At 37.8% G+C, this 13082-nt stretch overlaps 1 protein-coding gene across 5 annotated transcripts in view; it reads right to left on the bottom strand.

Moving 5' to 3' along the window:
* rapgef2 (Rap guanine nucleotide exchange factor 2) overlaps nucleotides 1-13082 on the bottom strand; it is a 229581-nt gene that overhangs the window by 73194 nt on the left and 143305 nt on the right. For 3 of the 5 annotated variants that reach the window (XM_062981227.1, XM_062981231.1, XM_062981229.1), the window contains exon 7: nucleotides 10640-10657. The exons of the other annotated variants lie outside the window; for them this stretch is intronic. In XM_062981227.1, the coding sequence (XP_062837297.1) occupies nucleotides 10640-10657 (18 nt within the window). The remainder of the gene's footprint in view (nucleotides 1-10639; nucleotides 10658-13082) is intronic. 5 annotated transcript variants of the gene reach the window in all.

Below are 13082 nucleotides of genomic sequence, written 5' to 3'. Positions count from 1 at the left end.
ATTGTTTTATTATTCTTATCAAAATTTCCATTAGAATTATATAGTATATGATATACTAAGAACATCCTTTCCACAGATGTCATGGTGCTTGCATCTCAACTCCCGGAATTTGCTATTACCTAAGGACATGATGTCACTATCATGTAAAAGTGTCAGAAGAAAATTATGCAAGAATATATTTATTAATCTCAAAGAATCAGCTCTCAAATAATGACTGTACATCAAACCGTAGCTCAGGAAAGAGAAAACAATTACCTGCCCCTTTTGGATTAAGTAGTGTTCACATTAGGGGTGTACAGTCATGTTAAAATTAAGTTTGAACTAAAATCCAGTTATTGTAAAAAAAACAAAAAAACAATTTAACTCTGGTTTCATGGGAGGCTGCTTACTTTGAGTAAGCGAGTTGTCCCTCCCCCTTCTAAATTTTAAAAGTTGCCTTTGTGAACACACACAAAAATATTGTGCCCGTTGCTTGATATTGTCTACATACAAAATACAAAGTCTTCCTATTAACAGATATGTTTCCCCACCCCTACTTATTCAGACTGAGGGAGTGAGGACATTTGGCCATTTGTCAACTAATCTGGATTCTGTCTGGGATCCCTTGTCCCTTCCAGGCACCCTGAGTGACCAATTTGGGATAATACTTAAAACCAGAAAAGCAGAGTTAACATCAACACTCCACTTAAGTATTGGAATCTCAAGATATTTATCTGGGAATTGAACAGACTTTTTTGGAAATCTTCTAAACAATTTATTATATTCATTCATAACCATATAAACATGTACATTCTCCTGAGGGGAAACACAGACATGCCTATGTCTGAAGACTGGCTTTTATCACATTGAGTTGCATGTAAGATATCATACATCAATTGCATCATATGGTTATTAGGATGTATCAGTTTCATAAAGACTGAACCTTTATTTCTCTGCATCTTTTTAACAGGCTTTGTAAAGTGAACATAGGGGATCATCATCCTTCTTAAACCATATCACTTAGCTATTTATTCATCGTCATCAGGTTCTTTTATACTTTCCACAGAGACTGTTATGGCATTATACAGACATTTCATAAAAGCTTTCACAGTATAGAATTCTGTCCTTTTATTGCAACCAACCCATCTATCTATCCATCAGATGAATACAATCTTATCTGTTGAGGCACTATACATCTAAAAAGGTATCTGTGAAAATACTTGCATTCAACCACCTTGAGCACTGTTAAATCCTAACAGCATCCATTACACCTATAAGCAGACTAACAAGCATCTTTAACACTCATAATGGGACATGCATATAGTTCAACATAGCCTAATTAGTTCTCATTAATATTAATTTTCTTTTACCAGAATGTCTGAGCAGTTTATTAGTTATCAGAAACAGTTGTCTTGAAGGCTATACTTTAACCCTTTTTTCGTATGTTGCAGACTGCCAAAGGCTATCTAACCTGCCTGTTTTTATTCTCTCCCTAGCTTTCTCCAGGATGTCAGTTGCTTGATCAAAATAAATCAAAACTAAGATGCCCGTAGTTCCCACAATGATGATATCCAATCAAAACAGAAATCCTTAAATATGTCACCATCTGTGTTACCACCTGAAAGTTTTGCCTGCCTATTTGCATCAGCTAGTGAACCTGTAAGATGGATATTCTTGGTCAAATCAACTGGACATTCACTCATCTTGATTACAAGTGCCAGGCATTACATCTACTATAGATCACAACTCTTACCTTATTTACATTCTAGTAGGCATTTTTCAGATTTAAGCTGTTGTTAGGTTCTCAGTCATACATATACACTAACACTTCTAGCTTCCTATATTATAACTTAGCTCATATATTCTACACTGGACAAAAGCAACTGGACAAACTATTTCCTGATTGAAGCCAAGCACCAGGACAAACTTCCAAAAAAACAATGTGGTGGCCAGTGGAGATGGCACAAAACACATCTAGGCTTTAGTACAGCACTGTATAGATACAGTAGAGTTTCACTTATCCAAGCTAAACAGGCTGGCAGAAGCCTGGATAAGCAAATATCTTGGATAATAAAGAGAGATTAAGGAAAAGCCTATTAAACATCAAATTAGGTTATGAATTTACTATTAAGCACCCAAACATCATGTTATACAAAAAATTGACAGAAAAAGTAGTTCAATACGCAGTAATGTTATGTTGTAATTACTGTATTTACGAATTTAGCACCAAAATATCATGATTTATTGAAAACATTGACTGCAAAAATGGCTTAGACAATCCAGAAACTAGGATAAGCGAGGCTTGGATAAGTGAGACTCTACTGTATGTGAAACAGCAGAATTATTATATTCTCAACAATTTCCTTTATAGTTTTAAAACTGATGTTTCCAGACTGGAAGGATAACTAAGAGGGAAGTCAAGATTTCTCCATTAATGTTTTGATGAAAGCAGTATGACAGAAAAGCAATCACACAGGCAAATCTCAGTTTTGTCTTTTATAGTCTGTTTTACACACCAAAATATTTAAAGGAAAGAAAAGAAAATTTCCCTGAATTATTTCTAATATAGAACTATTTAATCTTAAATGTAACAGTATCAAATATTACATTTATACATACAAATGTCTTAATAAAATTATCTTATTTTGATAGTATCTTATCAAAATTCAAACCTCCTCTGTTGTAATACAAACTGCTTTGTTGATTCATTTGCTAATATTACAAACCCTCTGTACCAATGTCCTTCTGGTGGTCTGTTTCTGCGGATGAATCCATAATCCACATCTTTAATACACCAAGAACTGAACACAGGCATATTAGTATTCAGCTGGGTGGGCTGGTGACATCTGTCAATCTTGTTTGATTGTAGATTGGATCGTTCCCATTCTTGTTTTTAGGTTTTTAAGTATGCTGTAACATTTATATTTCCTACTGCTTAAAAGACCTACAGTATTTATAAAGATACCAAATATTTTAATGCATAACTCATGCTTAAGTAGCTATTTTAAAACAGGAGCGTTGTAAACTATGGAAGAGTTTGTACCACTCCAGTTACTAAATGCCAGCTGTTTTGTTAGCAGGATTTAATAACTAAATGCGAAATGCTTCTCATATGCAAAAGGACGCAACGCCTAAGCTCCAGAAACACTTTAAAATCTACTTTTTATTGTACTTTAAAGGAGAAAACTTGTTGTTCGTATTTGTTTCACTAAAGCTTATAACTATAAGACATTGAAAAGAGGGCATACACTAGCATCCTAGTAAACCCAGTACATGTTCATCATTTTCATTTTTGTGGAATGTCTCTAATCCAGGATTTTCTTTTAATCAGCCTTGTTCTCCAATAGCAGAAAGGATCACATTACAGCCTACATTCAGAGAGAGGACAACTGAATTACTGAATTATTTATTCACTTATTATTTAATTTTGGCAGTAAACCTTCTTGGCAGTGAACCTTCTAATCTTCTTGCCTCTACAGATAGAAATGGAAACACTTTAGAACAGGGCTTCCAAGTTCCATTCCAGCAAGGTGGCCCAGATTAGAATAATCAGTGGTAGTGAAAGCTTCAGAGATGACCAGGAGGATCAGCAGGGAGAGACTCCCCATGCCCAGTTCCCAATAAATGTCATCCATCAAGATGCCCAACATTCTCTCTCTCATAATGAGGTCGAAAACTAGATTAAAATGGATCAAGACAATCAATTTCATTTGAGAAGCCCTGGAGTTGGGAGACCACCATACATTACTAATACGTTGTCCCAAAATGGAATGTTGGACACTGGTAGTTGGACGCTGATAATTATTAGAAAAAGATTCAGGGAAAGTCTTTTCCCCCTAATGGGGTCCTAAAACCTAATCCTTGTAAGAAGGCATTGACAACTCTATCTACTAATACAGTCCTCCTTTGACCCTTAACAAGCCAAGGACAGGTTTCTAATACATATGCAATAGCTTTTTGTTCTCCCACTGGGCTGTATAAAATCCATTAATAGTGTACAAACATGGGCCAAATCTCATGTCGTGTGGAACTGAAGCATACTGCCATGTAAATAAAAGCTAGTCTACTGCTCTCTGTAAATCAGTAGGTCAGGGAAACAGATTGGAAAATACTGGGGAATGTCTGACCCACAGTAAACAAGCAGACTGTCTTAATCAATGGCCTCTGGGGGATACCTTATAGATGACCCCTAGAACATATTACCAACAATTTATTCTCTGTTAACCAGATATAAAGTACAATTACACTGAGACTTGAAGAAAAATGTATGCATTTTCAAAGCAGACTATCAGTTCAGTCACACTGATGAATGTGATGTATTAAACATTCAGATTTTACCAAAGAAAATAAATATATTTGTTTTATTTTCACACTACAACTTCCTCATTTCCATGAATAAATCATGGTTGCTTTTTCATTTTTACAGGAAACTCTATCTACTTTACTCACAAAGCTCTAATGGTATAAGCTTTTCTAGTAGAAAATCCTAAATGTGGGGAAAATATCTTACTACTCTAGTAAGATACCTATTTTAATTCACAATCCAAGATGAGCCAGGAGAAAGAACAGAGAACTAGAAGTTATATATCAATTTAAAGGTCTTCTTTGTCACAAGATTTTAGCATTGAATGACAACTTTCTCAATGGCCATTCTGAGTGACAAGACCTATGGAAAATACCACATTAGAGTTGATTCTCACATATAACTGGAGTCTTCTAGGCCAGTTATTTCTTATTCCGGATTCATGATATAACCAGACTGAAGACATGTAAGAAAGGTCCCAATAAATTCCTGAGTTAAACTAAGGACTTGGAAGTTGTTTAAGAACCTTGTAAGCACCTTAAATGAATATCCCTTCTACACACTTATACACAGATTTTCTCTTCTGCTCTGTGACTACAAAAACATTTCAGTCAACACCTTCTCCAAGAGTCCACAATGTAATATTTATTTATTTATTTATTTATTTATTTATTTGCGGCATTTATATCCCACCCTTCTCACCCCGAAGGGGACTCTGGGCGGTTTACAAGTATATATACATACAATTATAATAGTGAATTATTATTATTATTACCTTGTATTACATCATAATATTATTATTAATATTACATGTATATACAATATATTATAATATTAGTATAGTATAATAATATTATATATTATTATATCATTAAATTGATACAGGAGACATGTCTTCCTGGCCCCACCTTCTTCATTCTGGTCCAGAATGGCAGTTAGACCTTGGGGGGGGGGGAGTGTTCCCATCTGATGGTAAAGGAGACATGGTGACTAAAAAATAAATTATATCATGAATCCGGAATAAATTATATCATGAATCCAGAATAAGAAAGAACTGGCCTAGAAGACTCCAGATATATGTGAGAATCAACTCTAATGTGGTATTTCCCATAAGTATTGTCACTCAAAATGGCCATTGAGAAAGTTGTCATTCGGTGCTAGAATCTTGTGACAAATACTGACATGAATTGCAGAGACAGAAAGACAAAAAGAGAGACAAATCTCTTTTAGGAAGATAAGCTTGTTGGGGTGGTGGTCACAAAATTAATTGCCATAACACTCTGATAACAAATTAGACTCCTGGGATTATGCCACCTCTTAGCAGGATTTAAATAAAATAACCACTTTTTAAAATGTTTCGAACATCTTAAGACATGTCTCCAGTTTCTTCTCTGGATTTCAACTGCAGATGCCTACCCCAGTTTCTCCTCCCTCCCCAACATATATGATGGACATCAGGTTAAAGGAAACTCATATAGGTTCTGCTGCATTTTGTTTCTATTTCTAACTATGGAAAAATTAGTTCTCTATAAACCCAATGATTTCCTCTCCAAAAACAATAGCAAAGGAATATCTATGACATATTAAGATATTGTTAGCAATCTTTAAACTGAAAACCTTACAGAATGTAGTTATTTGTTACCATTATTGTTCAATTCTTCAACATCAAACTAATGCCTAGACGATCTGCAATATTACAAAAGTATGCAAGATGTCCAATTATAGGTAAAAGTTTCCCCTGATGTTAAGTCCAGTCGTGTCCGACTCTGGGGGTTGGTGCTCATCTCCATTTCTAAGCCGAAGAGCCGGCGTTGTCTGTAGACACCTCCAAGGTCATGTGGCCGGCATGACTGCATGGAACGCCGTTACCTTCCCGCTGGAGAGGTACCTATTGATCTACTCACATTTGCATGTTTTCGAACTACTAGGTTGGCAGAAGCTGGAGCTAACAGCAGGCGCTCACTCCATTCCCCGGATTTGAACCTGGGACCTTTCGGTCTGCAAGTTCAGCAGCTCAGCGCTTTAACACACTGAGCCACCGGAGGCTCCTGTCCAATTATAAATTGTGTTATATTCACCTATAAAAAAGTAGTATCAAAACAGTATCAAACAAATCTGAGTTATTACAATATTCAATTTTCACTGCGCTTACAAACAAATTGCAATTATGGAAAATACAATTACAATTCTTTCTTATAGAGTGCCGTCTATATTTAAGGGGGAGAGGGAGAGGGCATGCTCAGAATGACTTCACATCTGAGCACCTCATACAAATAAAATCACTAGGTACAAGAAAAGATAGTTATTGAAGAATATCTTTGTAACATCCTTAGCTGTCTTATATGCTTACAAGGCAGTTACACATAGGAGTGTCAATTTTCACAAATTAGAAACAGGACCCAGACTGGTAGGCGTATTACTGACACCTAAATAGCTTGAAATGCAGCATGGCTTGATATACAACACCCTTATAGCACTGAATTTCCAAAGCAACCAAAAGATGGACCCAATTATGACATCAATACAAGCTCTTCTTCCACAGGGAATGAAAGAAGAACAAATCCCAGTGGATACACACCAGGTCTGCCGGAAAGATGATGTAATACATATTGACAGAAATACCTCCTCGGATAGAAAACTTCGTAAACAGCAGATCTCATACTACCTTGCACTACTTTGAAATGCCACGAACTCTTATGGCAATTTTTTTTATTGTCTGAATAAGAAATGTGCATGAAATAAGATTTCTGAGGTTACAGTATTCAGTTTGATTATATATGTATTTATGTCAAGGAATAAGCTGTAGACAAAAAAAAACAACTATATCTGCCACCATAGGCCTGAATAATCTTTCCACCCTGATCTTGGTTATAAAATTAAAATCAACAACTGCTACCAACATTTTGCACACGGTTTCGTATTTTCAATTTTTCTAACCTCTGCATGATGTTCAGGTGACAGAATGAAATGTATGTCATACAAATATTATTAAACAGGCAAACGTGGTCCAGACCTGTAGCCGGGGGGGGGGGGGGGGGGGGGGTTCACACACACACACACACGAAATGTTTCAGGTTAAAAAAACTAGTTTACTCATGAGTTGGTTTACCAGTTAATATACATGAATTAACCAGGATATTTTTAACATGAAACATTTCGGGTGGGGAGTTGAATCCTTAACTCCCCCCCCCCCGATACAGCCTGTTGTGGTCTCTTCTGATACAGCTGGATATGTTTTTAAAAATATGACATACAACTTAGCCTTTTTCTTTTAATTCAAATGGTATCTTTTCATACGCAGAAGCTATAGTTGCTTTCAAAATAGTAAACAGATATCTAAAAATCATGAAATGCAACATGTAAAATAAGGTCTTTCCCTACACCTGTCACCTATAATTTGATAGTGGCAGGACAGATGTCCTTAAAAAGTTTTCGCATCATGGCGGCGCTGGGATGTTCCAGATCTATGAAGTTTATGTGATTATAGCGGTTTCAGATTTGCTGGTGATATGAAATTTGAATAGAAAATCCTGTGTAAAAATGATGTAGATGCACTGGATGTGACTTGCATGTATATGCACATGTGCATGCATCCATGCTTCAGTTTTCTCTCTCTTCTAAATCTGTCTCTCTTCTAGGCGTTTCTGTCTTTCTCTTCCTCTTTCCTAATTCCCATAGTAACTGCTTTCTCTGTCAGAAAACCACTAGTTACTCTGTTGTCCTTACTCAACTCCCCTACATCACTATTGACCATACAGTGTTCCCTCACTTATCCCGGGGGTTAGGTTCCAGGACCACTCGCAATAAGTGAAAATCCATGAAGTAGGGACACTATATTTATTTTAATATGTATACATTATTTTAGTAGTTATACACTATTTTAAGTCTTTATCAACCAATCATGTGTTGGTAAATCGCCTCCTTCTTCTCCTGTTGCCGCTTGGGCTCCTTATCTCTCCCTTCAGCTTCTCCTTCCTCCCTCCTTTAGGCTGTAAATTGTAAATTTTTATGATTTATAATATTCTTTTAGAGTTTGTTGAAAAACTGCAAAACAGCAAATCCATGATAAGTGAACCGCAAAGTAGTGAGGGAACACTGTATGTACACAGTGTCTAATGCACATCTTTTTTGGCTACATTACATCTCCAAAATTAGAGTGGACATTAGATTCAATGGAGCATTAGAATCATGAGTTGGTAAAAGGTGCCCACCCTCCCTGCCTGCAACGCTGCTGGAGGAGCACTGGCCCTTTAAGGTGCCACTGTCGCTGCTTCAGGCATGACCACCGCAATGAGATGATATAAGGTTGGGCGAACAAAGAGTCCTGAGGAAGTCCAATTGGCCATCTTTTTCTTCTCCCAAAAGAAGCTGGTCAATTGGACCGCCATGGGATCGGAATTGGGGAAGAATTCTTACATTTGATATCAAAATTGAGGTGCACATTACATCCAATGCTCTGCAGCACTCAGGTAAATACAGTACTTCCGTTCTACATTTTCCTCTCCCCCCCCCCCCATTCATTTCATTCTTTTGTCCCCAGTAGCCCAGGTCACTTCCTGATCTTCATACCACCTTCCTGTCTAAAACCCTGTGATCACTCCATTCTCCTCTCCATAGTTCTTCCAGATTCAGCCTCCTCCATTATGGAACAAAGTGTCATCCATCCATCTATCCATCAACCAACAACCAGATTCATTTCCTAAAGTATGTTTCAGGTTGCCACATAATCACAGATGAATTCTTGGGAATTACTGAATTATTGGGACATTCCTTTGACCAACCGGTAATTTTTTTTTTTGTTCATATGTCTTGGAAGAGGAAGAAAAGATGAGAGGTCTCTTGAAGGTGGTATGAAAGAGCTCTGTGGAAGCAGCAATAGCCATGAGCGCCACAATGCAAAAGTAAAGCCTAAAGTAGTTTAGCCAGAAGTATTATCAACAATGACTCTATGCACATTAGTGACTAACAGAACTTTTTGTCATACCCCTGTATTTGTACAACTTTAATAAATTAAATACTCTTTTTAACAAATAAGTCAGTTAAAAGAAGGACAGATCTAATTAGTTTTCTACCTAAAGCATGCAGTGCTGCTACCCAGCCTTTAGCAATGTGATTGGTTTAAAAACTATTTTTAAAATGATTGAATTAACAGAATGATGAGATATAAGGACCAAAAAGGATTGTCAGCATTCTTCATCGACTGCTATAAAGCCTGAGGCTGTATTTGTCTACAGTAAGACATCTCATACTAAATAGAACATTTAGTGCAAGCATATAAAAAAGGGTTTGAAGATGAAAATGTAAGCCAAGCTTATGAGGGCATGTCAAGAGGACTTAAAGTTGCTACTGTAATTACCACCACCACCTAATCCATGCATGCAAATAAGGTCAAAATGAGTAACAGCAACAACTTTTGTGACAGCATGGAAGGTTCATAAGAGCAAAATTCAGGAAAAAGACATTAACAACCAAATATTGATTGCACCAATTGTTAGTAAAACTGATGAGAATGCCGAGAGAGAAAATAAGCTGTTTTGGTCAAAGGAGAAAGCGTAGTTAGTTAGTGCTGAACAAGTTTCAGGGATAACATGGAGCTCTCCTACCTGAAAAAGTTTTATTTTTATATCAAAGATTATATTATTCATTTTCTCACACTTTTATACTAATAGAACTACTAACAAGCAATAAATTTTCCATTTCCCCATATTCTCTTCCATTCTCAGAATTCCAAGTTATAATTTGAGTGTGTGTGTGTAAAGATTGCACTTTTTACTTGTGAAGAATCTTTTTAATGCTATTATATGACACATAAGAGTTTTAAACAAGTTAAAGCATTAACATTAGTACTAACAACACATGCCCCCCGCCCCAAATCTACAAGAGCAGAATTGAAGTGTTTGCAACAGAAGGTCATGCACATGTTCACCTCACTTCAATGTCATGACATTTTGAATACAATCTATTAACATCTTCTACAAAATGCTGGTGCTGGACAGTAGAATGTATACTGGTTAGGAAAAGAAAAACTTATACGAACCATATTGAGGTCATAAATAATATGTGAGCTGTACAAAAAGTATTTTCTCTGTGTTATATAAAGATGCCACATGACAACTTCTAACAACAAAATATGCCACAATGGATTTAAAACGCAAAGCTGAAATGGAGATAGCAGGGATGTCACCAAGCTCTACATTTTGTGTGTTTCACAGAACCTAAAATACATATCAGGTTGTGGAAAAGAAGCAGTGCAACACAAATTCAGCAACAACACACCAGAATTAAGACATCAGTCACTTCAAGCTGGGGGAGAGGGAATATAAAGTGTTACAGGACCATACACGTAAGTTACAATACCTGCTGTTTAGTGCATTCCTGTGAGCCAAAATGAAATGAATGCCATAGAGGGGGAAAGGAAAAGATGAATATTATCAGAGGTGCCAAAACATTTACTACTATTATGAACTGTTATTATGTAAGAAAGATTTCTTTCTTGAGCTGAAAACAGTCCCCACAAACATTATCACTATTTTACTATAAAGTTCTATCAGTATTGCTAATACCTATTAAATTATTCTTGTTTTAAAGAATCTACATTTACTACTTTGCCCTGATGTGTAATCTTCCAAACACAATCAACTAGGTATATACCATATTAGCAAATACATACGTAATACACTGAAAAACTATTCATACATTATATTGCTGAAATTATTTGCTATCTTTACAAGCACAACAAAAAGTCAAGTCAAATCTCTAAATTTTAAACTTATAGCAAGCAAACATTAAAGTCAGAGCCAAAATAAGCCAGTTGCACATATTTCTACCATGTGTTTGGAGAGTTATCTCTTCCCACAGACTGATTAACCTTGAGTAATTGAAAGATGAGACATCAGACATCTCTTTTGCAGTTAATAAAACTTCCCAACCAAAAAGTATACCCCATTACTATACAATGTATCAACTTTATAAGATCTCATTAACATTCTATACAAGAGTAAATAAATGAAAAGCTGATTAAATTCAACATAAAATAAAATGTGGGGTTACATCAAAGCCAACTCTGAAAATTAAGCCTTCTGTCACACAAACAAAATATATCAATACCAAGTGTCGACTATTTCTGAAGTGTACAGGCATCCAAAAGAAGTATTTGAAACTAACAAGATATATAGATATTCTTATGAGAACAGGATCCACATCGCTTATAGACAGATATCGACAAGCATGTATATGAGTGTACACACGGACTTTCAAAGCACCTCTTTATTGAGACAACATAAATTTTATGAGGGTCCTTGGACAAGGAACAGTAGACGAGCATAAATTTTAGGACAGAAAAAAATGGTAAATCCCCAGTACTTTAGAATCAGAGAGAGCATATGAAGAATTCAAATTGCATAGAGGAGATGATTTAACATGTTGCACCATCTCCCTTTTTGAAAGCCCACAAGAATAAACATGAACAGGAGGATCAGATCAGATAGTCATTTAGGCAACTCCAAAGTTTGCCCATGCCTAGGCTAGACCATATTGCAGTGATTCCCAAAGTGGGCGCTGGAGTGATCTAGGGGGGGCGGTGATGGCACCTATTAGGACACGGGGGCGGGGCCAGAGGAGGGGCGGGGCCTCTTCCCAAGTGCCGGAGACAGGGCTGAGCACCTGAGGGGCCTGTTAGGACACAGGGGGCAGAGCTAGAGGAGTGGAGGTGGCTTCTTCCAAAGAGCCCAAGACAGGGCTGAGAAACTATACCTCTCCTGAGACTCTTGTTGGGACAGAGGCCGGAGCTAGGGAACGAGGCGGGGCCTCCTTCCAAGAGCCCGAGACAGGGCTGAGCCTCTATACCTCTCCTGAGAGGCCTTTTAGGACTAAAGGGCAGGGCTAGGGGTGGGGGCAGGGCCTCTTCCCAAGAGCGCGAGACAGGGCTGAGCCTCTGTATACCTCCCCTGAGGTGCTTGTTAGAACACAGGGGCAGGGTATAGAGGTTCAGCCCCGTAAGGCACTTGGGAAGAGGCCCCATCCTCTCCTCTAGCCCTGCCTCCTGTGTCCTGGCAGGTGCCGCAGGACAGGGATAGAAGCTCAACCCTGCCTCAGAACTCGAAACTCCGCCCATCCCAGTCCTGGCCACCCATTTGTGGCCCCGCCCACCTCCTCTCGCAGCCCTGCATCTTGGACTAGAGGAGAGGCTCAGCCCCGCCATCTTGAGCAGGAGCCACGCCCACTCCTCTAAGCCATGGCCCCCTTTCCAGGGGGTGCTGAGTCATATTTTTTCAGGAAAGGGGGCAGTAGGCCAAATAAGTTTGGGAACCACTGCCATATTGGAACTGCAAAGCAACAACCTTTAAAGAGCAGCATAGCAGGAATTCCATATGAGTCAGTTTTCCAGCTGATAGACAAAAAAGGTGAGGTGCTGGTGCTCCATCCATCTAAAATGGGTGGGCAACTATGGAAAACTAGGGGGTACATTAGGCTTCCAGAAGACCTTAAAAGGCTGCTCCCACAAAAAGAAGTGTCTCCCAAATGCTCCCAAACACGTTCTTGAGGATATGGTGACATATTTAGAATCTTTCCTGGACCTATAGAGGGTATCAGAAGGTTAGAAAAATGTGTGGGGGGGGGGCTTGGTTTTGACCTTTGGAGGGTGTAATGGGCTCCAAATATGGTGAAGATGGCCTCCACATCCCCTAGAGATCAATTTTTGCATTATGGAAACAAAATGGATTTTTTTTGTCTCATAAAGGGACCACACATTGACTTTGTCTGGTCCTGATCTAAAAGGCAATTACTAGATCTCCCGCCT

The sequence above is a fragment of the Anolis carolinensis genome, chromosome 5, assembly GCF_035594765.1.
Source record: "Anolis carolinensis isolate JA03-04 chromosome 5, rAnoCar3.1.pri, whole genome shotgun sequence".
In the NCBI taxonomy this organism is placed as follows: Eukaryota; Metazoa; Chordata; class Lepidosauria; order Squamata; family Dactyloidae; genus Anolis; species Anolis carolinensis.
Note: the sequence above shows the minus strand (reverse complement) of the source record. Positions and strands in the feature narration are given on the sequence as shown.